Source organism: Pristis pectinata, chromosome 9, assembly GCF_009764475.1.
Source record: "Pristis pectinata isolate sPriPec2 chromosome 9, sPriPec2.1.pri, whole genome shotgun sequence".
NCBI classification, from domain to species: Eukaryota; Metazoa; Chordata; class Chondrichthyes; order Rhinopristiformes; family Pristidae; genus Pristis; species Pristis pectinata.
This window is the reverse complement of record NC_067413.1, coordinates 27,741,535-27,768,650: the sequence shown is the minus strand read 5'-3', so window position 1 is coordinate 27,768,650 and position 27,116 is coordinate 27,741,535. Positions and strand designations below refer to the sequence as shown.

At 41.2% G+C, this 27,116-nt stretch overlaps 1 protein-coding gene across 1 annotated transcript in view; it reads left to right on the top strand.

Annotated features, from left to right (window-relative positions):
- Positions 1-26,809, top strand: part of ccdc12 (coiled-coil domain containing 12) — a 72,177-nt gene extending 45,368 nt beyond the window's left edge. Inside the window, exons 3-8 of the mRNA XM_052022638.1 lie at positions 4,550-4,623; positions 10,086-10,165; positions 12,972-13,033; positions 18,481-18,515; positions 18,683-18,759; positions 25,299-26,809. Coding sequence (XP_051878598.1) covers positions 4,550-4,623; positions 10,086-10,165; positions 12,972-13,033; positions 18,481-18,515; positions 18,683-18,759; positions 25,299-25,378 — 408 coding nt within the window. The 3' untranslated portion in view covers positions 25,379-26,809. The remainder of the gene's footprint in view (positions 1-4,549; positions 4,624-10,085; positions 10,166-12,971; positions 13,034-18,480; positions 18,516-18,682; positions 18,760-25,298) is intronic.
- Positions 26,810-27,116: the final 307 nt, after the last annotated feature.

Below are 27,116 nucleotides of genomic sequence, written 5' to 3'. Positions count from 1 at the left end.
TTTACTGCAGAACTCTGCCCACATTTCACTCGCTTGCCTACAGGCATTTTAAAGCTACCCAACCTTCTAACTGCTTAAGCATGTCCCAACCTGTCTCTCCTACCTATATGAATACACTGACAGGTTAAATTATTTCTACACCCACGTGAACTATTTTGAAAGGAGCTTTCAAACTCTTGCAACCTTGTCAGGTGTTAACCACTCTCCAACCTACTTCCATCTCCAGTGAAATATGGGCGTGCCACAGACATTACTTTGACTGTCTCTCCATCCCTCACCACATTGGAGGCATTAGATGCCTGAAAGAGAAGACAATGCAGTCATTATCATGTAGTCAGCTACTGACATGAGGTGGTGTGTGAAATTTCCAACCTATAACTACCTTATGAACTGTGAAAAATTGCCAAATAGCATTCCCTCAGTCATCAACTGTGTATCACCTTTTCAAATCTTGTGTTTGCTCCCTACCTTTCATTTAAATAAAAGGTACATGATATCTATTTATTACATAGTTGACCTGCATAAAGCTGACTTTTGAACTAAGGGAATGTTATGATGCATACTTTATTATTCAGGCATTCTGTTCGCCAGATAGGAGTGAATTTTTATTTTGATGTGATGTGACCTCTGTGGATTGCTACTGTTTCAGGCTAGAGGGACCGGCTGTTTGTACATAGAAGAGGAGAGGCACTGTGCACTGGAAAGAGGGTAGGATGTCAAACTTAAAATGAAGGATGGGTCACCTAGAGGCAAAGAATGGCAAAAGCTGGAAAGGGAGTGGAAGGATGGTCAGTTGTGAGTGTTTATGGTGGGGTTGGGGTGGTGGTGTGGGAGGCTGCAGCTACACTGAGGGGTGGAGACCCTGTGCCAGAGTGTAGGGAACAGGAGCCTAAAGATGTGGCAATAAGTAAGAACATGATCAATGGCAGCAGTCGTACCGGTTGGATTCGTTCTGCTAGAATAAATTAAAGGGTTTTGGGAGGTAGGGCCTGAAAAATTGAGAGGCATATTACAACTTTAGAGGAAGCCAAAAAGATTCTGCATGTTGCAGCAGGTAAATTCACCAGGTGAAACTTGTTCCAAATAAGGTACTTGGCACACACTGAGCTGACTCCACTTAAGCAGATCAATTGTTAAGCTATTGTAGCTGTCTTCAGCACCCTCATTGTTATATGCCGTTCTGTAGATCTAACAGAGAATGCATTGATGTGTATATTCAGAAGAAAGTAATCCACTGACATACACCATCCAGTCCTTCACACATAGTTGCTCTTTAGATGAGGTACAAAGAAGCTGCTGGCACTTGCTGAACTGTATTTAGCATGGTGCTATGCATTCAAGAGACTGGAAAATGAACTAGTGGACAGGAAATTTTAAATCGGCTTCTAAGTAGAGCAAGTCATGTGAAAAGACTGGAGCAACTTCAGCTTTATAGTCTTCAAAAGAAAATCATTAGGAAGATGTATCAAAGAAGGAAAATGTTGGAACTTGCATATCATCCTTCATATCTGTAGGATACCCTAAAGGATTTCAGTTGATGTATTATTTTGAGCTGCGGTCACTGTTATCTGGACAGAAAGCACACAGTTAAGTGATACAAATGGCAGTAAGATAAATGGCCAAATATCCAGTTTTGGTGATGTTGGTGCAAGGATATATGCTGGCCAACATCCCTATTCTGAGAAGGCAAACTTGTCTTCTTAAAAACAACCTCACAAACTTTGCAGTACTGCGCTACAGTGCAAGTCCAAATTATGTATTAAGTCTCTGGAAAGTGAGGTTTGACCTGGAGCAAAGGTGTACATTTAGAATTAAAGCTATGAATGGTATAGCAAATGTTGATCAACAGTATAAAGTTAAATCAGGAGCATGTAGCAGAAACGGTTATGGATGGATACTTATCCAGAAAGCTTTTGGAATATTGCCTTGGATTTTGCTGACTGGGTGCTGCTACCTGTACTTGCTACTGAAGTGCATTGATATCACAATCTGGACAAAAAGCAGTGTTACTGACAAAAAGATAATTTTTACCTCCAAAAGCAAAAACTCTATTTACTTTATCCATGATTAAATGAGTGTCTTGTCTTCCTTGTAATTTCTACCTCCAAAAGTAGATATGATAAGGAAGACTATTTCAGATACAAACTCCTTCATCCTCGATAGAGTAAATAGAATTACTGCTTTGGAGTTAGAAATTATGCTTCTGTCCATATCATTGCTTGTGTTCCAGATTACGACAGTGGCTGAGTAGTCTCGACCCGAAATGTCAACTGTACATTTCCCTCTGTAGATACTGCCTGACCTACAGTTCCTCCAGCAGTTTTTTTTTGCTCCAGATTCCAGCAGCTGGAGTCTCTTGTGTCTCCAGTTGTATATCAGTGCTTTGCACTGTCTTTTATTTGATGGGTGAGTAATGCTGCTTCCTCTATTATATTTGAGTATAAAATCTGATTGGAATTGTACACTAACCATAAATTGAACTCCTCATACCTGTTGGAGCCATCTTTGTTGCCGTCCAGGTTATCACCTGTCAGTTATGCAATTGAATTTAAATGTAGTTAGATGGATGGTTCAACAGTGCTCTTAACTAAAAGTGACTAAGTTTTTATTGCAAAATTCAAACACATTGAATAAATAATGATATGAAGCTGAACAGGTAGGCAATTAAACAGCTGATTAGGAGGAGGAGGCTCCACGAACATCCCCATCCTTAACATTTGAGTGCTTTAAAAAAAAATGGCTGAAGTATTTGCAATCGTTCAGCCATAAGTGTGCAGGAGATGATCAATCTTGGCTTCTTCCTGAGATTTACCTCCCCTCATTACATACAGAAGCCAATTTGATCCACCTCACCAGGGGCCTAAACTCCCTTGACTATTGCTACACAACCGTCAGACGCCTACTGATCCATCCCCGCCCTCACTTTGGTAATTCAGATCACCAGGCTGTGCTCCTTCTCCCTGCGTACAAACAGAAACTGAAATGCAAGGATCCGGTGCAGAAAGTCGTACAGTGCTTGTCTGAGGAAATAGAGGAGGTTCTACACAAGTGCTTTGAGTTGGTAGACTGGTCCATGTTCAAAGACTCAGCAGGCAATCTAGATGAGTACGTCATCACTGTCACAGACTTTATTAGCAAGTGTGTAGGGGATTGTGTACCAAAGAAGTCAATCCGGGTGTTCCCAAACCGGAAACCATGGATGAACTGGGAGATCCACTCCCTACTGAGGTTCAGGGCTGCGGCATTCAAATCGGCCAACCCAGACCTGTACAAGAAATCAAGACCTTCGTAAAGTTATTAGGAATGCCAAGTGACAATACCAGTTCAAAACAGAGTACCAGATCAGCCGTTAGTTGTGGAGGGCTTGCATGCTATAATGGGCTACAAAACAAAGTCGGGCAGCATCGGCAACAATAGCACATCCCTTCCCAATGAGAACGCATTCTGTGCACATTTTGAACAGAAGGGGAATGGAATGTCACTACCTGCCCCAATCTCCAATGCCCTGTGCCCATTGTCACTGTTGCAGACATCAGATCAGTCTCTGGCTTGGATGGAGTCCTCGGCTGTGTCCTTAGATCCTGTACAGATCAGCTGGCAGGGTATTTGCAGACATTTTTAACCTCTCCCTACTTCAATCTGAGGTTCCCACCTGCTTTAAGAAGGTCACTATCATCATAGTACCAAAGAAAAACAAGGTAACAACGTGCCTTAATGACTACCGCCTGGTGGCTCTGACATCCACCATCACAAAGTGCTTCGAGAGGCTGGTCATGGCACACATCAGCTCCAGCCTCCCAGGTAGCCTTGATCCATTGCAATTCACCTACCGCCGAAACAGGTCCACGGCAGATGCCATCTCCCTGGCCCTGCACTCATCTCTGGAGGCTTCATCACAGCCTTCCACTGTGACTCTGGTGCCAAAGGTGAGGTGAGTGATAGCAAGGCAGCATTTAGTAGAGTATAGCATCAAGGAATGCTGGTAAAACTGAAGTCAGTGTGCTTCAATTGTTAGTCGTACCTCACCTGTAGGAAGATGGTCCTGACTATTGGAGGTCAATCATCCCAGCCCAGGACATCACTACAGGAGTTCTTTGTTCTGTTTCCTCAACCCAATTATCTTCAACTACTTCATGAATGACCTTCCTTCCTCATAATGTTGGAAGTCGGGATGTTCATTATATGCACAATGCTCAATTCCATTTGCAAATTCTTAGCAAATGAAGCCGTCCTTGCCCATGCACTGTAGGACCTAGACAACATTCAGGCATGGGCTGAAACGTTTGTGCCACATAAATCATCCTACCTTTGACATTCAATGGCATTGCCATTGTTGAACCCCTATTAACATCTTGGGGGGTCCATTGACCAGAAACCCAAATGGGCCAACCACATAAAAGCTGAAGCTACAAGAATAGGTCTTGAGCTGACCTTGTAACAAAAAATGTTTAAGTGAATGAACTGATCTGGTGGGGTATTATTTTTGTGACCTCAGTGGTGAAACAGAGGTATCACAAAGCAATTTAATTTTTATATTTTTGATCTACAGAACAGAGGCAAAGATGAAGGAGAGCCAGGAAGTAAGCAATTCAAAGAGGACGAAGATGAAGAAGTAAAACATAGGTGAGAAGAATATGTTTAGCAATTATTCCAAGGTTATTTTTAACCCCTCTTGTCCTTTTCACAGTGGCTCATGTTATAGTTCTAGGAGTGCAAAGGTACTTCATGTGAGTTGGAACAATAGATGAAGAGACTGCTTGATCGTATATTTACCCTATTTTGATGTGGCGTACATGGTCATTTTGTAGTTAACCTCACAGGAGAGGATCTTGTGTGGATTACTTTCACTATTCTTTCATCCCCGACCACCAAGGGCGCTGAGGGTAATTGTAATTATCCTGATCATTGGATGAAATTAGTTGACTCAACAGCAACGATGGGGTTTAAAAAGGAGACTTTCATGGTCCCGTGGCCTTGCATTGAACTGGACTTGCCAAAGTCTCTTTTGATTGGTTAAACCAATAATTGTCATTTCCCTTTTATAGTAAAACAAAAAAAAATTATCAAGCTGTGATGATCTGTTGTACTGCATCTTTGCATCTTTCTCAGTGTCAATATGAACCATGAGTGGTGGTGTGATTATTCTTAAATCAAAGTTTGATAGTGGGAGTAGAATTTCAGTCCTGTGAATTCCTCATTCTTCAGCCCTCTGCAACCTTGCTGTGTTTGGGGTGATCAGGGGAAGGTCCAATGGAATCAAATTACCTTCAGCCACACTTTTGCTATTATTTATCTTCACTTATTCTGTTTTTCTTCATCATTGAGCCAGCCAGGTTTTTTTCAATAATTTTAATTACCATATAAAGATCACTCACCTCATCAAAACTATTCTCTTCTTGGGTTAACCCCAGCTGCTCCCTATTTCTTGGATGTTGCTTTCTGCAGAAAAGAATCCAATTGAATCCTGAATTCATTTAGATGATCTTCTCCATGGAACTTGCCTCAAATTGCATGGAGAAGATAATTTAAACTATTATCCCGAGGTACTAAGGGGTGTTTTTAACTATAGAGGCATAAATCACCAAGAGTCAAGATCTTATTTAGGCACAAGATAAAATTCTGTACTTAGCAACTTTAAAACTATTCATCCTTTTCCCCTCTCCTTCCCTTTGCTGCTCAGGCTGAGATAACTCATGAATTGGGTCAAGATAGTGATCAAGCCCAATGCGTTCCTGGTCATGTAATTAAGTCTCTTGGTGGGTAAAACTATTCTTCGGGGTAAGTAAAAAGTTTCTTCCAGGCAGAAACTGTGCACATAAGATTGGTTTCTGCCAAATACTGGAATCAGAAGCAAAACAAAGTGCTGGAAATACTCAGCAAGTTAGGCTGCAAGAGTGGGAAAAGAAACAGACGGTGTTTCGGGTAAATAACCCTCCTTCAGAAAAGAATACAGGAATCAGAATGAATTTAGTAGCAGTTTAAAATGTATGCAGTTCAATAGTCACTTGATCTGTGGGAAGGTGCATTAAAGGACTTTTAAAAATCACGAACTGGCTAGATGTAATTTTAAAATGGGTCAGAGTAGGAAGGAAAGTACATCAGGAACATAGAGCCTAGTGTGTTGTAAATTTGAAATAAAAACAGAAAATTATTATTTTCTGTTTTTCTTTCAAATTTCCAACACACCAGGGAAATAAGTCCATTGAAGCAAGGTGTTTTGGCACCTTACATGCTGATGAATTCTCCAAAGACATGTTTTATGTATATCACTGATAGTTATTCAAGGAAGTGTGGGAAGCATTTTGGGGATGGCAAAAAGCTATTAATCTGTATTTGGGTGGTACTGTTTGAAAGAGGAATACTGACTATTACACCAAGAATATTCCCTGATGGAATGATGCACGATTAGCTGGATTTTGGCATAATATCTGTTTGGAATGTCTGCCATTCCAGATCACATGGCATTCCTTCTGCACTGTACAGGACTATTGGACTAGATTACATGCTTAAGATAAAATATCTTTATTAGTCACATGTACATCGAAAGACACAGTGAAATACATCTTTTGTGTAGAGTGTTCTGGGGGCAGTCTGGAAGTGTCGCCACGCTTCCAGCACCAACATAGCATGCCCACAACTTCCTAACCTGTACGTCTTTGGAATGTGGGAGGAAACTGGAGCACCCGGAGGAAACCCACACAGACGTGGGGAGAATGTACAAATTCCTTACAGACAGTGGCCGGAATTGAACCCAGGTCGCTGGTGCTGTAATAGAGTTACACTAACCGCTACACTACTGTGCTTGGGGTGGTGTTTGTGATACAGCAGACCTACATTAGTGAAAAGACAGAGGTGTGAAGTTAGTTATCCATCAATAACAAGACTCTACCTTAAATGATAACCTGTCTTTCATCTCTGTGATTTACTTTGGAAGGAAGGGCAGGGCATATTGGAAATATTGTTGTTTAGAAATGAGTGGAATTCTCAATGAGCCAAAATAAGTTGATGCTGTCTTTTCCCAGGCTCTTTCATATCACCTGGAGGCTTACAGGTGCTCCTGATATGTTACCATTTAGTGATATCCATATTGGTTTATAATCCAAGAGCAGAATTAAAATTCTCAGAATCACTCTTGGCCATTTTATTATAGAAATTTAGTTAAATGCCCTTACTGTGTTCTTGTAAGATTTTCTTTGCAATTTGTCATAACTGAATGAAAGGAGAAGGAAATTAAAACACAAAAAAAGTTCTGACTAATATGCCTTGCTCTGCCCTACCTCTTGTGCCCATCATTTCTTTTCTTTGTATTTTTTGGCTGACATCCATTTAATTATAAAGGAAAATATTTGCATTTAATAGAGCACCTTTCAGCACATCTGAATCCCAAAGCACTTTGCAACTAAAGAGGTAAAATAAAATGTTCCGTCACATCTCACTGAAATGTCTGAATATTACCTACTTTTATAATGAAGGGTGTAGCTCTGTTTGTTAAGTAAGCTAATGTATTCAGTATCACAAAGTCCCCTTCTCTCTCCTTCCCTCTTTCTTTCTGTCTCTCTCCCTCCCCTCCCTCTCTCTAAGTCTCAGGAAAAAAAATTCAACATTGATTCAATGTTTTTAAGGACATGTAAACTTATTCACTGTCTCTGAACAGTTCCTTCCCTAGTCATTTTCCATTTCCTCATAATTAGACTTCATCCTCAATATGTATCCCTTCTGATACAATTTCTATGGATGAAAATGAAAGACATCCTAGGTAAACAATGGAAAACTACCTACCCAGCACACTGGCACTTTTTCAAACATTTCTTGTCATTCTTACTTAGCCATCTTGCACTATAACTCTTCGTGCATCTGCCTCTGAAAACCTCTTGTTTGTGTATTTCTTTGTCACTGCCATCTGTAATTGCCTGTTTTCATTTGAGCATGTTCGTCAATGTCCCCTGGCTGAGGGTCATAGAATAATACACCACAGAAACAGGCCCTTCAGCCCAACTCATCCATGCCAACCAAGATGCCCATCTAAGCTAGTCCATTTGCCCATATTTGGCCCATATTCCTCTAAACCTTTTCTAGTTATGTACTTGTGTCTTTTAAATGTTAATGTACCTGCCTCAACCTCTTCCTCTGGAAGCTTGTTCCATATATGCACCACCCTCTGCATGAAGTTGCCCCTCAAGACCCTTTTAAATCTTTTCCCTCTCACCTTGTCTCTATGCCCTCTGGTTCTTGATTCCCTTTCCCTGTGGAAAAGGACTGTGTATTTACCCTATATATATCTCTCATGATTTTAAACACCTCTAAGATCAACCCTCAGTCTCCTATGCTCCAAGGAATAAAGTCGTGGCCTGCTCAACCTCTCCCTGCATTTCAGTTTTTTTATTAATTTGGCTTAACCGTCAAACATTGCTGAACATAGAAATGATATCTGCTGCCCTCAAGTGACAAATAGTCTGTATCACTGGTGTTAAACTACTGCACTTTGAATACATTTTTGATGTTCCAGAGCTCTCTATGATAGGAATTTAAAACATTGCATATTGACTTTGGCAGAGTTCCTATAAAAGGTCATTGACCTGAAACATTGACTCAGTGTTTCCCCTCAACTGATACTGGCAGACCTGCTATTTCCAACATTTTACGTTTTTGTTATAGATTTCCAGGGTATGCAGCTTTTTTTTGCTCCAGGAATTGATGGGCTGGAGCAGTGATATTCGAACCATGACTCTCCAGCAAGTGAGGACATTTGATGTGCAGCGTATGACTTTTCAAGATCTCTAATTTCTGTGTTGGAACATGAAATTTTAATATACAGTGACATGCGAAAGTTTGGGTACCCCTGGTCAAAATTTCTGTTACTGTGAATAGCTAAGCGAGTAAAAGATGACCTGATTTCCGAAGGGCATAAAGTTAAAGATGACACATTTCTTTAATATTTTAAGCAGGATTACTTCTTTATTTCCATCTTTTACAGTTTTAAAATAATAAAAAAGGAAAAGGGCCCCCTTGCTTAACAGTTGGAGAGGTGTTCTTTTCATGAAATTCTGCACCCTTTTTTCTCCAAACACACCTTTGCTCATTGTGGCCAAAAAGATTTATTTTAACTTCATCAGTCCACAGGACTTATTTCCAAAGTGCATCAGGCTTGTTTAGATGTTCCTTTGTAGACTTCTGACACTGAATTTTGTGGTGACGACACAGGAAAGGTTTTCTTCTGATGACCCTTCCATGAAGGTCATATTTGTGCAGGTGTCGCCGCACAGTAGAACAGTGCCCCACCACTCCAGAGTCTGCTAGATCTTCCTGAAGGTCTTTTACAGTCAAACGGGGGCTTTGATTTGCCTTTCTAGCAATCCTACGAGCAGTTCTCTCGGTAAGTTTTCTTGGTCTTCCAGACCTCGACCTCCACTGTTCCTGTTAACTGTCATTTGTTAATTACATTACGAACTGAGGAAATGGCTATCTGAAAACGCTTTGCTATCTTCTTATACCCTTTTGCTTTGTGGGCATCATTTATTTTAATTTTCAGAGTGCTAGGCAGCTGCTTAGAGGAGCCCATGGCTGCTGATTGTTGGGACAAGGCTTGAGGAGTCAGGGTATTTATAAAGCTTTGAAATTTGCATCACCTGGTCTTTCCTAACGATGACTGTGAACAAGCCATAGCCCTAACAAGCTAATGAAGATCTGAGACCTTGGTAAAAGTTATCTGAGAGCTCAAATCTCTTGGGGTGCCCAAACTTTTGCCTGGTGCTCCTTTCCTTTTTCACTCTAAAATTGTACAAAACAAAAATAATACACTAATCTTGCTTAAAATGTGGAAAAGAATGTTTCATCTTTAACTTTATGACTTCTGGAGATCACAGTTTGAAGGTGCATGATTATATCAGTACTACCTTGGTATATTCTGGATAATGTGTTCGTATCTCTGGAGTGGAACTCAAACCCACAAACTTCTGATCAGGAGGCAAGAATTCACTGTTAAGCCAGGATAACATCTTGATCAGTCCTGATATATATTTAAAAAAACCTAATTTTATATCAGATTATTTTACATTTTTGAACTGTCTTTTTTCTTGTTCTTCCAGAGAATTAAAGCTGCGCAACTATGTCCCAGAAGACAAGGAACTGAAAGAACGTCTTGTGCCTAATGTCAAACCAGCCTCAGGTTAGTATCATGTGAGATGCAACCCATGTGCTGGCCCTAGAAATCCTTATTCGTTACAGCTTTCTCACAAGTTTGTCAATTTAAAGTATCACTGTTGGATCAAAAGATTCTATTTAATACTGAAATAATAGGCTTAGTAGAAGATATGGTCCTCTCCAATTCACAATGTTCAGGAAATTTTAAGTTTGTTAATATTGTGGAAAGTCAGTTCATGGCAGAAAAGCATTTTAAGTGCCATTTATTTTTTTAGTTGGTGAAAATGTTAGAGGAACAGAAACATTTATAACTAAAAGGTTTCACTTGGCTAAAAGCAGTTACACATACCAAGTATGAAATGCAATAATAACTCGGGAGCTGGAGAATTCCACACTTAAAAACTAGATGCAGTGAAATTTTGGATTTGTAAAGACTGAAAATATTGAATTTCAAACTGATACATTTGAATCTCCAGCCAACCAGAATTGCTGTGTGACTCTATTACCTTTCAGGGTTATGTCTAGTTATATTTGCAGGTGCTGCTTAAGAAATGTGACATTATTGATTTGAAGGGTATAAACAGTCTTAAGTCTCATTATCTGACAAGATGTGTGGACCTGGTCTACAATAAAGCCCTTCAGTTTGTTGCATTTTTATGAGTGAGCACAGTGATGAAGGGGATAAAATGGGGAAAGAGGGCTTTACAGAATAGATGCCTGATGGTTAGTTGAGGAAAGCCTGGGAAAAATTATTCCTTATGCCTATATTGGAGAAATCACCAAATTTTTTCCAATACTTTGCTCTCAGAAAGCGGGCATCGATAACAAGGATGGCATTTATTGTCCATCTATAGTTGCAGTTTGGAACTTGATGGTGGATCCTTTCCTGAGACCAGTGCAGTCATGTTGATGGCCACAGATAGTTTACAGAAATGCTGCATGGATTGCATCACTTCCTTTATTGTAGTACTGTTGACACTGTCTGCAGTGGTTCCAGGTGAAAGATCATTACAGACTTTAAGGGTAACTAAAGATACTTGCCTTGCTGGTGATATCTGCATCATAGATAGCTGACTATACTAATGGGGTAATAAAGAATCATTAAATGTAGGGTTTCCTTGGCCTTTCTCATCTACGTCACAGGGATGACTCATTGTGGCTTTTGGCAAATAGAAGTAATTTATTAATACTTTGTGCCACTCTCCTTTTAGGTTGTTGAATATGATTGAAGTAGAGGGAAATGAAAACTGTGGCTTTACCAGTCTTTGTGTCCTGGTGACCAAATGCATTGATTGTTGCAGTAACTGAGCCACATCTAGAAGTCCTAGGTCTGACACAAGATGGTTGCAGAGTTGATTCAGCTGTGACCAAGTTGCTTCTGCTATAGGTTGAGAAAAAAACAGCAGGGTTTTGTTAAATGTTATCAGTTTGGGATACCTACTGGAAAGTCCATTGGCTTGCTCAACTGTAACAGTCCCTCATGGTTCTTTAATCTTATTGATTTATATCTAAGCAAGAGATTGCTGGCACACTGGCTATGTTAGAATCAGAAATGGTTACAGCACAGAAAGAGTCCATGCAGCCCATTATGTTGTGCTGGCCTTTTACCAAAGCAACTCATTAGTTCCACACCCACTCATTCCACCCCTTTTCCTTAGCTTTGCAAGTTTTTCCTTGCCATATATTTATCCAGTTTCCTCTTGCTGGCCGTGTATTCCAGATTTGACCTGCGGGCTGTTTTTCCTATGACACTATTAATCATCTTCCCCTTTATACCTGTGACCTCTAGTGCTCACCCCCTCCACCAATAGGAAAACCCTCCCACGACTGGCACCTTGAAGGAAATTGAAGAGGTAGATCACTTTGTGATTCCTACAGCATCTAGTTCTGTGCGCTGAATTTGCACTTGTTTTAAAGATATGCCACTGACAACTAGTGAAAAATATCATTTCGCTTTACTTGAACTTTTAATAATAAAGATAAAGTACAAATGTTATAACTCTTACAGTATACTACCCATTAAGGCATGTTCTCTGAGTCTTGGACTCAGGATCCCGCCTTGTGAGGGTTGGTTCTTGTACTGTCCCAAGTTTGGGTAAAGAGTTCCAGAAACCATCTCCCTCCTTTCTTTCTGTTCTCCAATGGAAATATTACACACTGACAGTTTAGTTTGGGTTCAATCATATTGACGATCTTCATTCTATTCTAGCTAGACTATTGGATGCCACAGCTTCATCTTCCATTTGCCAATGCACAGCTGCTTGGCTATTGGTACCGAGTCAACCAGGTACAGTGGAGAAGAGTGCCTGACCATTAACCCTGGATGATGTCCACATAAGGACCTCATTCTCCACATGGATTTGATAGTCTCCTGACCAGACCTCATCACTTGGCTACTTCTCTATCCTGGCCTAGGCCTCTGGTTATATTACAATGGAAGCAGCCCATTAGAACTAATTAGGCCTTCAATTCTACCAGAGATATCTTCAGATTAGGCACATTGTTTCTTATCTCATAATTCTTTTGCTTGGTCTGGCTCTAGCCCTGGTATCTCTATTCCACAGTCTTAACTGCCAGAGGAGGCTGGTCAAAAGAATTCCTGATTTGGAATTTATGATTAATTAAGCCCAGAGAACTTGCTGCTCCTTCAGCAACCTCCTGGCTTCTGCTCCCTTAGCATTCTCTGTGAATTTCATATTAACCATCCCATAAGTGGCTATCTCTAGATACATATCCCTCCTAGATGGTTGTTTCAACCTTTTGACTGCCAGAGAGCTGAATTCAAGTTGTTCATCTGTTCACGGCTGTTTGCTCTGATTTTCTGTTCACAGTTGAGGATAAGGTGAAGGACCAGCTTGAAGCAGGGAAGCCTGAACCTGTCATTGAAGAAGTGGTATGTCATTCCTTTTATAGTAAATTGGAATCTCACTTTGAACTTTCCACTATGGAAAAGTTGGTAATGAGGAAAACTAGATAGTGCTTCACTAGCTCTGTATTAAAGTAGCCCCAAGTGTGATCTTGAGACCATACTGATCCAGGATGCGGCAGTGCTATAATTAGTGTCAGGGCTTGGGAGAAGAAAAATTGCGTGTCGTATCACCTGATGGTTGTGTATTGCTTCTGCTATGTACATTGCCTAGCCATGAGGCCAGGACTTGACTTGTGTCTAGTTCACTACCATGCAGATGCACTGTGTAGACCTACGTGGGAGGACTTGTCAAAATACTGGAGAAGGACCATTGTTGGAACTGTTAGACCATGAGTCAACATTAGTAATGAAGGAGCAACAATTGTAAATTAACAGACGAGTTAACAACAGAAATTCACCTGACACCAGGGGTTTAGATGCAGAAATCTGACATATTCCTTTGAGTTTAGCAGGTTGAAGGATGATGTAATTGAAGTATAATCCCATAAAATAATTTGCCATGATGGATACAGAGAAACTAATTGCTCTGTGGAAATCCAGAATAAGAGAGCATAATTTTAAAGCAAAATAAAACAGGAAATGCTGGAAGTATTCAAAAGGGACAGGCAGCATCTGTAGAGAGAGAAAAACCTATTTCAGATGGATGACCTTTGTTACGGACTCAGTGAAAGTCCCTTTAGAGTCTATCTTAGAGTGTGTGTGTGTATGTGTGTGTGGGGCGTGCTTACGTCAATAGAAGATAAAGGACGTAATGATGTTGTTGAAGAAGTCAGAAGAAGAAAGAGAGAGAGAGAAGGGAGAGAGACACCAGCCTGCTTGTTTTCTCTATCGATGGATGAGAAACAATAACTGTGTCTGCCACTGAAATCCATGTATGGAAGTTGGAAGTAATCCGATGGAGTTCACTTTGTTGCTGACCTGTAGAAGGAAACAGGTATTTGTGTGTGGACGACCACGGTTCGGATGCTTTTCGGGGTGAGGAAGTCACTACCGAGTAAACACTGGAGTGTCGTTTGGGTTCCATCGTGGAACATTTGGATTTCGTATGTACTCTCTCTATGTTTTTCTACATCTACATCTTATCTTCAGACAACGGTGGTTGTTGAAGAAGCCCTTGCTCATGTTTCACCTTATGGCTTGCGGAACTGAACTTTAAGAACCATTCCGGAACTGGGAGTTTTGGACTTTGCCACACCCACACACACACGAAGAGTTTAGTTTTGGGGTTAACGTTCGAGGTTTAACATTTTTGAATTCTAACATACTAACACTTTTACTTTTATTTTACGTATTATCATAAGTAGTAATTAATAAAATAGTTTTTAACGCTGAATCATGCTCAGTGTGTTTCTTTTGTTGCTGGTTCGTGACACCTTTCTTAAGTACAAAAATTAATGCACTAGATCTCTGATAATCCAGTATGTTCAGAACTTTGCTGCTGGGCTGACTGATTTTCCAGACTGTTCAATGTTATTCCTATTGATACCCCGACAAACTTTTAATACACTTTTTAAGATGTTACACAATAACAATAAATGTTCCATTGAACCCAGTGAGCTGAAAGGGAACACAGGAACCGGGGTCCTGGCAGATTTCAAAGGAAGGTGGGAACCAGGGTCTGGTGAGTTTCTAGGGAATGCTGCAAACAGCACCTGGTGAGCAAGATGCCGAACCAATGGAATTTCTGAATAGTTGGATAGTGGATTATTCGAGTCTTGCTCTCTCAGTTTATTCAGAAGTGAAATCAGGAAGCACATTTTCCCAAAAAGGGTCATAGAAATAGGGAGCTCGATCTCTTAAAACATCTTGATGTGGAGAGAAACTGCATTATTGAGTGATCCAATATGAGAGGGCATACATTTAAGGTGAGAGGGGGTAGGTTCAGAAGAGACGTGAGGGGTAAGTTTTTTTTTTCTCGGAGAGTGGTGGATGCCTGGAATGCATTGCCTGATAGGGTGGTGGAGGCAAATTCATTGGGGGCTTTTAAGAGGGGCTTGGACGGGCACATGAGTGAGAGGAAAATATAGGGATATGGGCATTTTGTAGGTAGGAGGGATTAGCTGTGTCGGCACAACGTTGTGGGCTGAAGGGCCTGTTCTGTGCTGTACTGTTCTATGTTCTAGATCAGGTGTACCCACAATGCCCTGTCTGAGTCTGTCCTACCATTTTGTATTGTGACTGAACTACATTAGCTTCAATTTCCTGCACTATCCCATACCACTTGATTAGTAAGATCTAAATGTTAGGTTTGTTCTCAATTATTCAGAGATAATGAAATAATTAAATAATAAATTAATGCAAATTACCAACAAGAGTATTGATAAGCTTTCCATTGCTAGAATTACCATGTCTGTATGTGCATTGCTTTCTTGGTATATATTATTGAGCAATTAAACCCTCCCACCATTATTTGATGGGACCAGCCTTGGGTCCAATTGATGTACATGGGTGGTCAACCATCAGGTCAATAATTAGTAGAAAAGAGCATAAGAAACTTAATCAGGAGGAACCACAAGGCTCTTCAACTTAGACTTGCTGTTTCATGTTGTGACTGAACCTCTACATCAGCTCCAGTTTTAACTTTTCAAAAGTTATTCTGCTTTTCCATTCTTGAGAGAATCATAGAAATCCTATAGCATAGGAAAATGTCATTTAACTCACTGTGCAATGCCAGTCAAAAATTAACCTACTTGGGTTATCCCCACTAACCAAATGTGTATTGCCTTGAAGGTTATGGCTCTTCAAGTGCTCATCCAAATGTCTTTTAAATATGATGAAGGCTTTTGCCTCCACCACTCTGTCAGGCATTGAGTTCCATACTCACACTACTATTTGGGCAAAAAAGAGTTTTCTTAACTACTCTCTAGTCCTATCAATTAACATAAATCTGTGTATCCAAATTGCTGACCTTTTTGTACATTTATCTGCTCTGCCTTTGTTCCAAAGAAAATCTCTTTGTCTCCTAACCCTCATGACTATAAATTTCCAGCCTATCAACCATAATGCAAGTCTTGCATCTCTAGTGTTGTCACCTCCTCTTATATTGTGGTGATGAGAACTGTGCATAATAATCTATCTCTGGCCTAAATAGTGGTTTATACAGTTGCTGAGTGATCCTCTTGTTCTTGCAGTCTGTCTTAGCCAAATACCACCATCTCTTTGGAGATCTGTGGATGTAGATTGCAAAGTCCTTCTGTTCTATGGCTTACCAATTTTAGTCTATTCACTCACTTCCTTTGCCTCAAATCGCATAATTTTGTGCTGCTTCAGATTGAATTCCATATGCCAGTCTTATGCTCTCTAAACCAGTCCACTGGTACCTTGCTGTCGACCACACTGCCAATTTCTCCTGCTGCTTGGCTCTCCTGCTTTGAGTTCTCATTTCCAATATTTTGCATTCTTCCTCCTAAGTATCAATGTATCATCTCCCTCCACGAAGATAAATGCAGTGAATTAATTTAATAATTCCACAGATCCTCGCCTCAATCTGCTTACTAATAAGTTAAGTGATCTGTAATCATTTACAGCTTTTTTTTTAAAGCCCTTTCCACTCACTTGTCCTCCTAGCTTCATATCTAGTATTTTTTTAATTTAATTTTTCAGGATGTAGACATTGCTGGTGTAGCAGCATTTATTCCTAATTCTCTCAGAAAAAAATGATCAGGAGCCACCTTCTTGAACTGCTGCAGTTCTTATGGTGCACGTACTCCAACAATGACATTGGGTAGGGAGTTCCAGGATTTGGACCCAGGTGAAGGAATGGTGATTATAGGATAGCGTGCAAGGATGTGTAACTTGGGGAGGATCTTGCACTTCGTGTTCCCATGTGCTTGCTGCTTGTCGTTCTTGGTGGTATAGTTTGTGGATTTGGAACGTGCTGTTTAGTTGCCTATGTGGGTAACAGGCGGTGTACTTAGAAGGTGATAATGCACCAGGGCACCACTGTGGGCCAGTGATGGACAGAAAGAATGTTTAGGGTGGTTGATGGGATGCTTATTAAATAGTCTGTTTTGTCCTGGATGGTGTTGAGTTTCTTGTTGTTGAGGCTGTACTCAGAGACAAATGGAAAATCTTCCATCTGGCTCCTGACTTGTGCTTTTTAAGTGATGGAAACACTTTGGAGTGTCAGGATGTAACTGGATTCGGAAGATGCAGATTCTGACCTGCTCTTGTAGCCATGGTATTCATGTGGCTGGTCCAGCTGAGTTTCTGATCTGTGGTAATCTCAGGATCTTTGGTGGTGGGAGACTCCAGTAATGCCATTGAATATCAAGGACAGATGGTTGGACTCTGTCTTATTGGAGATGGTTATTGCCTGGACCATTTGTAGCACAAATGCTGTTTGCCACTTTTCAGCACATGCCTGAATTTGCCTTGCTAGTAAGGCTATTATTCATTCGATTGGTTCCTGGGATGGTGGATTTGTTGTATAAGGAGAGATTGAGTCAGTTGGACCTCTAGAGTTCAGAAAAATGGGAGGTGTTCTCATTGAAATATACAAAATTCTTCGAGGGGTTAACAAGGTAGATGTGGGGAGTTTGTTTCCCATGGCTAAGGAATGTAGGATTGGGAGTTTAGCAAAATAAGGGATCAGCCATGAGTAATTTGATTTAAGTTTAAAAACAAATGTATTGATTTCTGGATATTAAATGAATCAAAGGATATGGTGATGGGGCAGGATCACCGCTTCTGACTTGATAACATCCCACTTCTGATTTGATAGATGGAAAGTCATTGAAGGAGTGAATTGTGGGTGGGCTAGGATAGTGCCCTGGGGAACCCGTGCAGTGATATTCTGGGTCCGGACTGATCAATCTTTGACTATTATAGCCATCTTACAATGTTACACTCTGTCTCTCCTTTAGTTTTATAAATGGTTGAGGGCCAACCATTCACTGTATAAGACTCCACCAATTATACTTCACTATTAAGATGACTTTGAGATTTTTCCGATTCTAATTTGGCTCTGTTAATCAGTCCTCCACCCATTACAGCCAAATTCTTAAGCCCAAATCTGTGAAACAACGTGGTGTGCAGTATCTTATTGAAAATATATTTGTGATTTCTCCTCGCCTACTTTGCTGGTTGCATCCTTTCTAAAAAAAAACAATTATTATATTCGTCAAACAAGAGTTACCTTTGAAATATCATGTTGGTATTCAAAGTGTTTGTAACCATATCATTTACAAAAGATTCTAACATTTTCCCTACAACTGATATCAATCCATTTCCCTGTTTTCTCTTCTTTCTTGAACACTTTCTACCTTACTATCTAAAGGGATAGAGGAGAAAGAGTAGTGAAGGACTGTCCTGCTCCCCCCTCCTCCTCAGCATGGTTTTGATGATTACAGAATTCCCATATATAAACCTTTATTGTAATACGATTAATGTTTGAACTTTTTACTTCGTAGGACTTGGTGAACCTTGCCCCCAGGAAGCCTGACTGGTATGTGACTAACTTCAGTAAATTAAGATGTTATTTCCAAAGAAATGTATTTAATTTGTTTATAATTTAGTCTATTTATTCTACCACTTCCTTGTTGATGCCAGCCATCCTGTAGTCTTCAATTGCCAAGAAAGATTTTAGAATGCTAAAGATTATTTTTTTCTCAGGGATCTGAAAAGGGATGTGGCCAAGAAGCTAGAAAAGCTAGAGAAGAGAACACAGAGAGCAATAGCAGAACTAATCCGTAAGTAATCACTGAAGGGAAATTGCAGGAACCTTGTTGACGTAAAAAAAAACAGTATTTGAGTAAATTAATTTGCAATATGATGTTTAAAGGCATTGAAGTAAAGTGATGGCAATTACAAAAAGGAAATTAACAGAACTGAGGTGATTGGTTTACCACGGTGAAGGTTTCAAAGAACAGGCATAAATTAATAATCTACAAGCTCCACGTAAAAAGGGCAGTCTGTGAAAACATTTTCACACAAAGGAAAATCATCAAAGACTTGGGATGAACCTCTTTGGGTCAAGATTTGGGGGGGTGGGGGAGGGAGGGGTTGCACAGGGATGACCTATCCGGGCACAGCAACAGCCAGGTCAGTGGCACTGTGGCCGGTTCTGAGTCTCAGTGGCGAAAGGTATAGTCAGGCAGAGCAATAGTGGTAGGAGACTTGATAGTTAGGGGGACAGACTGGAGATTCTGTGGCTGTGAAAGAGACGCCAGGATGGTGTGATGCCTCCCAGTGCCAGGGTTGACGATGTCTCTGAGTGGCTGCAGAATATCCTCAAGGGGGAAGGTGAGCAGCCAGAGGTTATGGTGCACATTGGCACTAATGACATTGGTAGAAAGGGGGAAGAGGTCCTGCACAGTGAATATAGGAAGTTAGGAAAAAGGCTGAAAAGTAGGACCTCAAAGATGGTAATCTCCTTGGACTATCCACATACTGCTTCAAGAAACCCTCTTGGACACACCCAATAAATTCTACCCCATCTAAATCTTTTACACTAAGGAGTTCCCAGTCTATGTTGGGGAAGTTGAAGTCACCCGGTGCCACGTGCTAGTCAGGGCAGGAATAGAAAGATAGAACAGATGAATGTGTGGCTGAGAAGCTGGTGAAGGGTTTCAGGTTCTAGGATCATTGGAACCTCTTCTGAGGCAGGGTTGACCTGTACAAGAGGGATAGGTTGCATTTTCACTGGAGGGGAACTAATATCCTGGCCGGGAGGTTCGTTAGTACTACTCGGGAGGGTTTAAACTAAGTTGGCAAGGGAATGGGAGCCAGAGCACCAGGTCAGAAAGTGGAGAAATTGAGAGGAAGGTAGATGTCATGACCAGTAAGTCTGTAAGGAAGGACAGGCAGGAGCAAGGTAATAAACACGATGGAACAGACAGGTTGAAGTGTGTTTATTTTAATGCCAGGAGTATTAAGGGTAAGGGTGATGAACTTAGAGAATGGATCAGTGCATGGAACTATGATGTTGTGGCCATTACAGAGACTTGGTCGAGAGAGCGACAGGACTAGATGCTTAATTTTCCAGGGTTTTGATGTTTTAGAAGAGATGGGGAGGGAGATAAAAGAAGGGGAAGGGTTGCATTACTGGTCAGGGACAATATCACAGCTGCACTCCGAGGAGACGTAACAGAAGGCTCATCGATTGAGGCTATATAGGTAGATCTCAAAAATAAGAAAGGTGCAACTCTGATGGATTTATACCATAGACCCCCAAATAGCCAAAGGGACACTGAGGAGCAGATATGCAGGCAGATTGTGGAAGGGAGCAAAAACAACAGGGTTATCATTGTGGATGACTTCAACTTCCCTAACATAGACTGGGAACTCCTTAGTGCAAAAGATTTAGATGGGGCAGAATTTGTTAGGGGTGCCCAAGAGGGTTTCTTGAAGCAGTATGTGGATAGTCCAACTAGAGGGAGGCTATATGGATCTTGTACTGGTGAATGAGCCTGGCCAGGTGACTGCCCTTTCAGTGGGTGAACACTTGGGAAACAGTGATCACAACTCCTAAGCTTTAAGATAGCTGTGAGTAAGAGTGGACCTTGCATTAAATTGTGGGAGGGCAAATTATGAGGGCATCAGACAGGAGCTAGGGAGAGTTAATTGGGAAGAGTTGTTTTCGGGCAAATCCATATCTGACGTGGAGATTGCTTAAAGACCAGCTGCAGAGTTCAGGACCGGTTTGTTCCAGTAAGAGGGAAGGACAAGGATGGCAAGGTATGGGAACCTTGGATGAAGAGAGAGGTAGTTAATTTAGTCGAGGAGGAGGAAGCATATGTAAGGCTTAAGAAGCTGGAATCGACTATAAGGGAGCCACAAGGGAACTCAAGAAGGGACTTGGGAGAGCTAGAGGGAGTCATGAAAAATCCCTGGTGAGTAGGATTTAAAAAGAACCCCAAGGCATTCCACACATTTTTCAAGAGGATAACTAGGGAGAGGGTAGGACTGCTCAGGAATAAAGGAGGGAACGTGCTTAGAGGTGGAGGATGTGGGCGAGATCCAAAATGAGAAGGCAGGTGCTGCATCTCCTGCACTTCTTACTGCACCTTTCCTTGCAAATGAGTATTGGTGTAAGTAGAAATGTGAACCAGGAAACACTGAGGCAAGGGGATGAGATCTGGTGGTGGCTGCATTGTGTTGAAAGTGGATGCTATAGATGGTGATCTGTAGAATATCAGTATTTACCAAGGATGTAGAGGATAGCAAGATCAGAGTGGAGCATGTTAAGATGCTAGGGCATTTTGAGATTAGGAAAGAGGTAGTGTTAGGTCTCTTGAAAAATATTAAAGTGGATAAGTTCCCTGGGCCTGATGGGATAAACCACAGGTTCGTGAGAGAGGAGAAATGAGATTGCTGGGGCCTTGGCGAAGATCTTTGTATCTTTGCTAGCCACAGGTGTGATGCTGGAGGACTGGCGGGTAGCTAATGTTGTTCCCTTGTTCAAGAAGGGAAATAGGGATAATCCTGGAAATTATAGGCTAGTGAGTCTCATATCAGTGTTAGGGAATCTAATGGAGAGGATTTTTAGGGATAGGATATATAAGCATTTGGAGATGCATGGTCTAACTAGGAACAGTAAGCATAGCTTTGTGCAGGGCAGGTCACGTCTGACTAGTCTGAATTTTTTGAGGAGGTGACAAAGGTTGAGTTGGTTGAGAAGAGGGACAGGACTAGATGCTGAATGTTCCAGGGTTTCAATATTTTAGAAAAGATAGAATGGGTGGTAAAAGAGGGGGGAGTTGCACGATTAATCAGGCACAACATCACAGGTGCCCTCAGAGAGGACATAATTGAGGGTTCATTCACTAAGTCTATGTGTACAAATCAAAAATAAGAAAGGTGTAATCACTCTGATAGGATTATACTACAGACCCCCCAGTAGTCATCGGGACATTGAGGAACAGATATGCAGGCAGATTAAGGAAGGTGTGTTTAAAAAAAACAGGGTTGTTGTCGGGGGTGACTTCAACTTCCCCCATATAAACTGCGACCTCCTTAGTGCAAGAGGTGAGATGGTGCAGAATTTGTTACGTGCATCCAGGAGGGTTTCTTAAATCAGTATGTAGATAGTCCAATGAGAGGAGGGGCCATACTGGACCTGCAGTTGGGAAATGAGCCTGGCCAGGTGACTGACCTTACAGTGGGAGAACATTTATGGAACTGTGATCACAACTCCTTAAGTTTTAAGATAGCCATAAATAAGGATAGTTAAGGACCTTGCGGGGAAGGATTAAATTGGAACAAGGCAAATTTACAAGAGCATTAGGCAGGAAGTAGGGAGAGTTTATTGGGAACAGCTGTTTTTGGGTAAGTCCACATCTGACATGTGGAGGGTGTTTAAAGACCAACTGCACAGAGTACAGGACAGGTACGTTCCAGTAAGAAGGAAGGACAAGGATGGCGAGGTAAGGAAATCTTGGTGGTGAATTTAGTTGAGAAGAAAAAGGAAGCATTTGTAAGGTTTAGGGAGCTAAAATCTAACTGAGTCCTTGAGGATTATAAAGAAGCTAGAAGACGGCTCAAGGGAATTAGGAGACCCAGGAGGGGCCATGAAAAACTCCTGACAAGTAGGATTAAAGAGAATCCCAAGGCATTCTATGTATCAAGAGCAAGAGTGTTTGACAAGGTCCCTCATGGTGTGTTTCTCCAGAAGATTAAGATGCATGGGAACTATGGCGTCATGGCCGTTTGGATTCAAAATTTGGCTTGCCCGTGGAAGACAGAGGGCAAGATGGGACGACTTCTCGCTGGAGGTCTGTAACTAGTGGTGTTCTGCAGGGATCCATACAGGACCTCTGCAGTATGTGATGTATATGACATGGATGAAAATGTGGATGGATGGGTTAGTAAGTTCGCATACCACACAAAGATTGCTGGTGTTGTGGATAGCTTAGAAGATTGCCAAAGGATACAGTGGGATATAGATCAGTTGCAGATATGGGCGGAGAAATGGCAGATGGAATTTAATCTGGCCAAATGTGAGGTGTTGCACTTTGTGACTGGTGGGATCCCGTCGCAGCTGGTGGAAATGGCGAAGAGTGATGTGCTGGATGTGGAAGCTAGTGTGGTGAAAAGTGAGGACCGAGGGGGTGAGAGCAGATGTCTGTGAAGTGGAGGAAATAGGAGTAAGGGTTCCATCAACTACAGTGGAAACAAAGCCACGTTTCCTGAAAAAGGAGGACAACTATACATCAGTGAAGAAAGGGATGAACCTTTGGGATACTTTGGATAATATTGAGCTTGAAAATTGTTGGAGCTACACTCAGTCAAGTAGAGTATTCCATCACAATCCTGGCTTGTGCCTTGTGGATGATAGAACAGCTTTGGGGTGTCAAGTAGTGAATTGTTCGCCACAGTATATCTAACCTCTGACCTATCCTTGTTGCCACAGTACCTATGTGGCTGGTCTGGTGGGCATTTTGGTCAATTCTGACTCCCAGAATGTTGATGGGGCACTAGGTGGTGCTAATGCTATTGAGTGTCAAGGATGGGTGGTTAGCCACTCTCATACTGGAGATGGTTATTGCTTGAGTATTACTTGGCTTTTAACCGCATATACCTGAATGTTGTATAGGTCTTACTGCTTTGGGCATGCAGACTGCATTTGAGCATGCAGACTGCTTCATTTAGTGAAGAGTTGCAAATGGAATTGAACTGTGCAATCATCAGTGAATATCCCCATTTCTGATCTTGTGGAAGCAAGGTCATTGGTGAAACAGCAGAAGATGGTTGCTTAGGACACTGCCCTAAGGAACTTCTCCAGTGATCTCCCAAGGCAAGAATGTTTGTCCTCTCAGCCACAATCATCTTCCTTGTGGGAGATATAACTCCAACCATTGAAGTGTTTTCACTTCATCCATTGACTTCAATTTTATCAGGACATTTTGATGCCACACTCAGTCAAATTTTATTTGCTGTCAAGGGCAGTCACTCTCAGATTACCTTTAGAATTCAGTTCTTCAGTTCATGTTTAGACCAAAGCAGTGATGAGGTCTAGAGCAGAGTGATCCTTGTGAAAACCAAACTGGACAGGTGAATAGGTTATTGGTGAGTAAGTGCCTTTTGATTGCACCTTCTGTCACTTTGATAATTGAGTGTGGACTATTTGGACAGTCATTAGCTAGACAAGATTTGTCCTGCTTTTTGTGAACAGGACATACCTGAGCTGCTTTCTACTTTGTCAGGTTGATGCCGGTATGTTAATGGCACTGTTAAGGCTTGGTTAGAGGTGCAGCTAGTTCTGGAGTGCAGGTCTTTTGTGCAAACCCAGTCTGGCAGCTATATTGTTTAGGTAAAATTGGTTAGTGGTGGTGCTACCAAGCCACACTTAGTTAAGGAGATTGAAGTCCTCCACCCAGAATACATTCTGTGACCTTGCTACTTTCACTGCACTGCATCATCGGCCCAGAGAGGATGTTAGGTGATAATGAGGAGGAGGTTTCCTTACCCATATGTGACCTTATGCCATGGGGTCTGGAGTCAATGTTGAGGACTCTAGGGGGATACCTCCTCCCACTTGTACACTACTAGGCTGTCACCCCTGGTAGGTCTTTCCTGCTGTGGAACAATATCTACCCAAGAATTGTGACAATGGAGTCTGCCACATTGTCTGTAGGATATGATTCTATGAGTACAACTGTGTAAGGCTTGTGCTTGATAAGTCTGTGGGATAGCTCTCCCAATTCAGACATTCATCCCAGGTGTTCGGGAAGTGAACTTTGCGAGGTTGGCTGGTCAGCACATCACTATGTCCAAATTCAATACCTAACTTAATGGCAAGTGATCTGTCCAGTTTTATTCTTCTTGTATTTGAACACAGTGCTAATGGTACAACTGGTGGCATGCTTGGCCACTTTGGGGGGCATTTAATAGTCAACCACATGGGTTGGGTCTGGAGTTGCATATCGACCAGAACAGTTAAGGATAGCAGGTGGCCTTTCCTGACGGATGAAGGAGAACCAGATGTTTTTTTTCAACAGTCCAGTAGTTTTATGTTCATCACTACTGAGACCAGTTGTTCTTCCTATTTTCAGATTACTAACTGAACTTAAATTCCACATCTGCTCTGCTGGGACCTGAACTTGGGTCTTTGAATTATTTGTCCAGGTCTCTGAATTATTAACATGGTGATTTGTATTACTAGTCTGGCAACTTGAGTACAAATACCATTAAGCAGGGGTTATTAGTTTGTTTGCTTTAAGCTAATTCATAGATTTAGAAATATTATTGGGATAATGTTAATAGAGAGAGTTTCTTTTCATCCCCACAGGTGAAAAACTAAAAGGCAATGAAGATGATCTGGCGTCTGCAGTTGGAGCAGTGAAACAGGAGGATTATGACTCTGAGTGACTCCATATTCTTAGGTGGACAATGGTTTGGGGTCAGCCACAAACTAGATGACTTCAAGGTATAGGTACATGCACGTCATCCAGTGTCTTCAGTTCACCTCCTCCTTCAAAAGAAAATGCCAGTATATCAGATGTAGGTCAAAGTGTGGGAAAAGGAGGCCATTCACCCCACCTTACAGGAAAGACACTGCTCTCTACACTGACATCTTGCTGCTGATTTAATGATTCCATTGTCTTTATTGCCACCGTTCTACATACTGATCTGCGAAGAACTTCATCTTCAATTCAATTGCCCTATTGTTATGCTAATTTTGAAGTGATCCAGGATGTATTTTTTCTATGACATTGACTGTGTTATACACCTTCACTAGATCCGCTTCAGTCACTTCATTTCCAGGTCAAAGAGCCCAAGTTTGTTCTTTATAACTCAGCCCTTCTGAAATAAAGATAATTGTATTGACTCTTTTACTCTGTCTTCAGGATTTAGTTGACTCCCTGTGCCTTACTGTTCAGAATTGATTGCAGTGTTCAATATGGTCTGACTAGCTCATTCTGCAGTAGTTGCTTTTGGAGTGGTGCCTCCTCCATGTCTTTTCTCACAGACTCTGATATGGTGAATTGCTGAGAGTTGGCTTCAAGGAAAGGTACCTAATGTGCTCAGATCTGGAGCCTCTCTGAAACAATCAGTAAAATTAACTTTAGATGACTAATGTATTTTTGTCAGTCTCTGCCTTTGAATCACTTGATCCTTTGGGGAATCGAATCAAATTGTTGTGATTTGGTGAGGAGAGGTGGTGGTTGGAGGGTAAAGTGGGTTTATAAGGTTGTATAAGAAGCAGAGATCAGAGCTTTTATTAAGATTTGAGAAGAAAAGCCTGTATGAGTGTGAGATTGAAACCCACAGTAATTGCAAAGTGTAATCCTCTCCACAGGCTGCAAACCTGAGTCTAGACTCATCCAATAAGTTTTAATAAGATTTGAAAATGTAAATTTGCAAAGCCTCGTAACCTGTACAAAAATGTATGTTTTTATGTATTGGGCTTACCAGTAGTGTCTGAATGAGAAGAGATGGGTGAATTTTCAGATAAAGATCCTTTCAGATAAAGGTAAAGAGCCTTGCATCAAATGTCTGTACAGCAGACCTACTATACATTCAAGCAATTTTACTTGAGCTAAGAGTTTCTTAAGCCTCAGACCAAAATATTGTCAGTGTAGTTTGTCTCAATATCTGAACGTTGTATTGTAAGTGTGTGGTAGTCTTTCTATGCTTGTGTGTGCTGCCATGAGTCAGAGTTGGGTATTACTAAGTAGATTACCCCTTTGTTTGCTTGTTGTCTTTTTATGATATTTTTGACAGTCTTTGTAGGAAATGATGTGCTGATTTATAATAAAAGAACAAACCAAATTCACTGAGTTGTCTAGGTGTTAATGTCTAAAGTGCCTGTTTGTGAGTTCTGATGAATCATTGACCATCCATGCAGGAAACCATACCACAGGATCCATTGTTGTACTCCCACAGGGCCTGCAGTACGGTCTGTGCTGACTACTGCCCGATGGACATGTGGTCAAGTGTTTTCTGATATAGCTGCATGCATACTGTGTCTACGTGAGCAAGTAAGAGCGGGATATCAAGCAGTGAATGACAAATGCAGTGTGATGAAATATCCTCCACTTATCTGTAGTGTGCAATTGTAATAACATGAAAGTTGACTTCATTCTGGAAAGGACAGTTGTCTGAT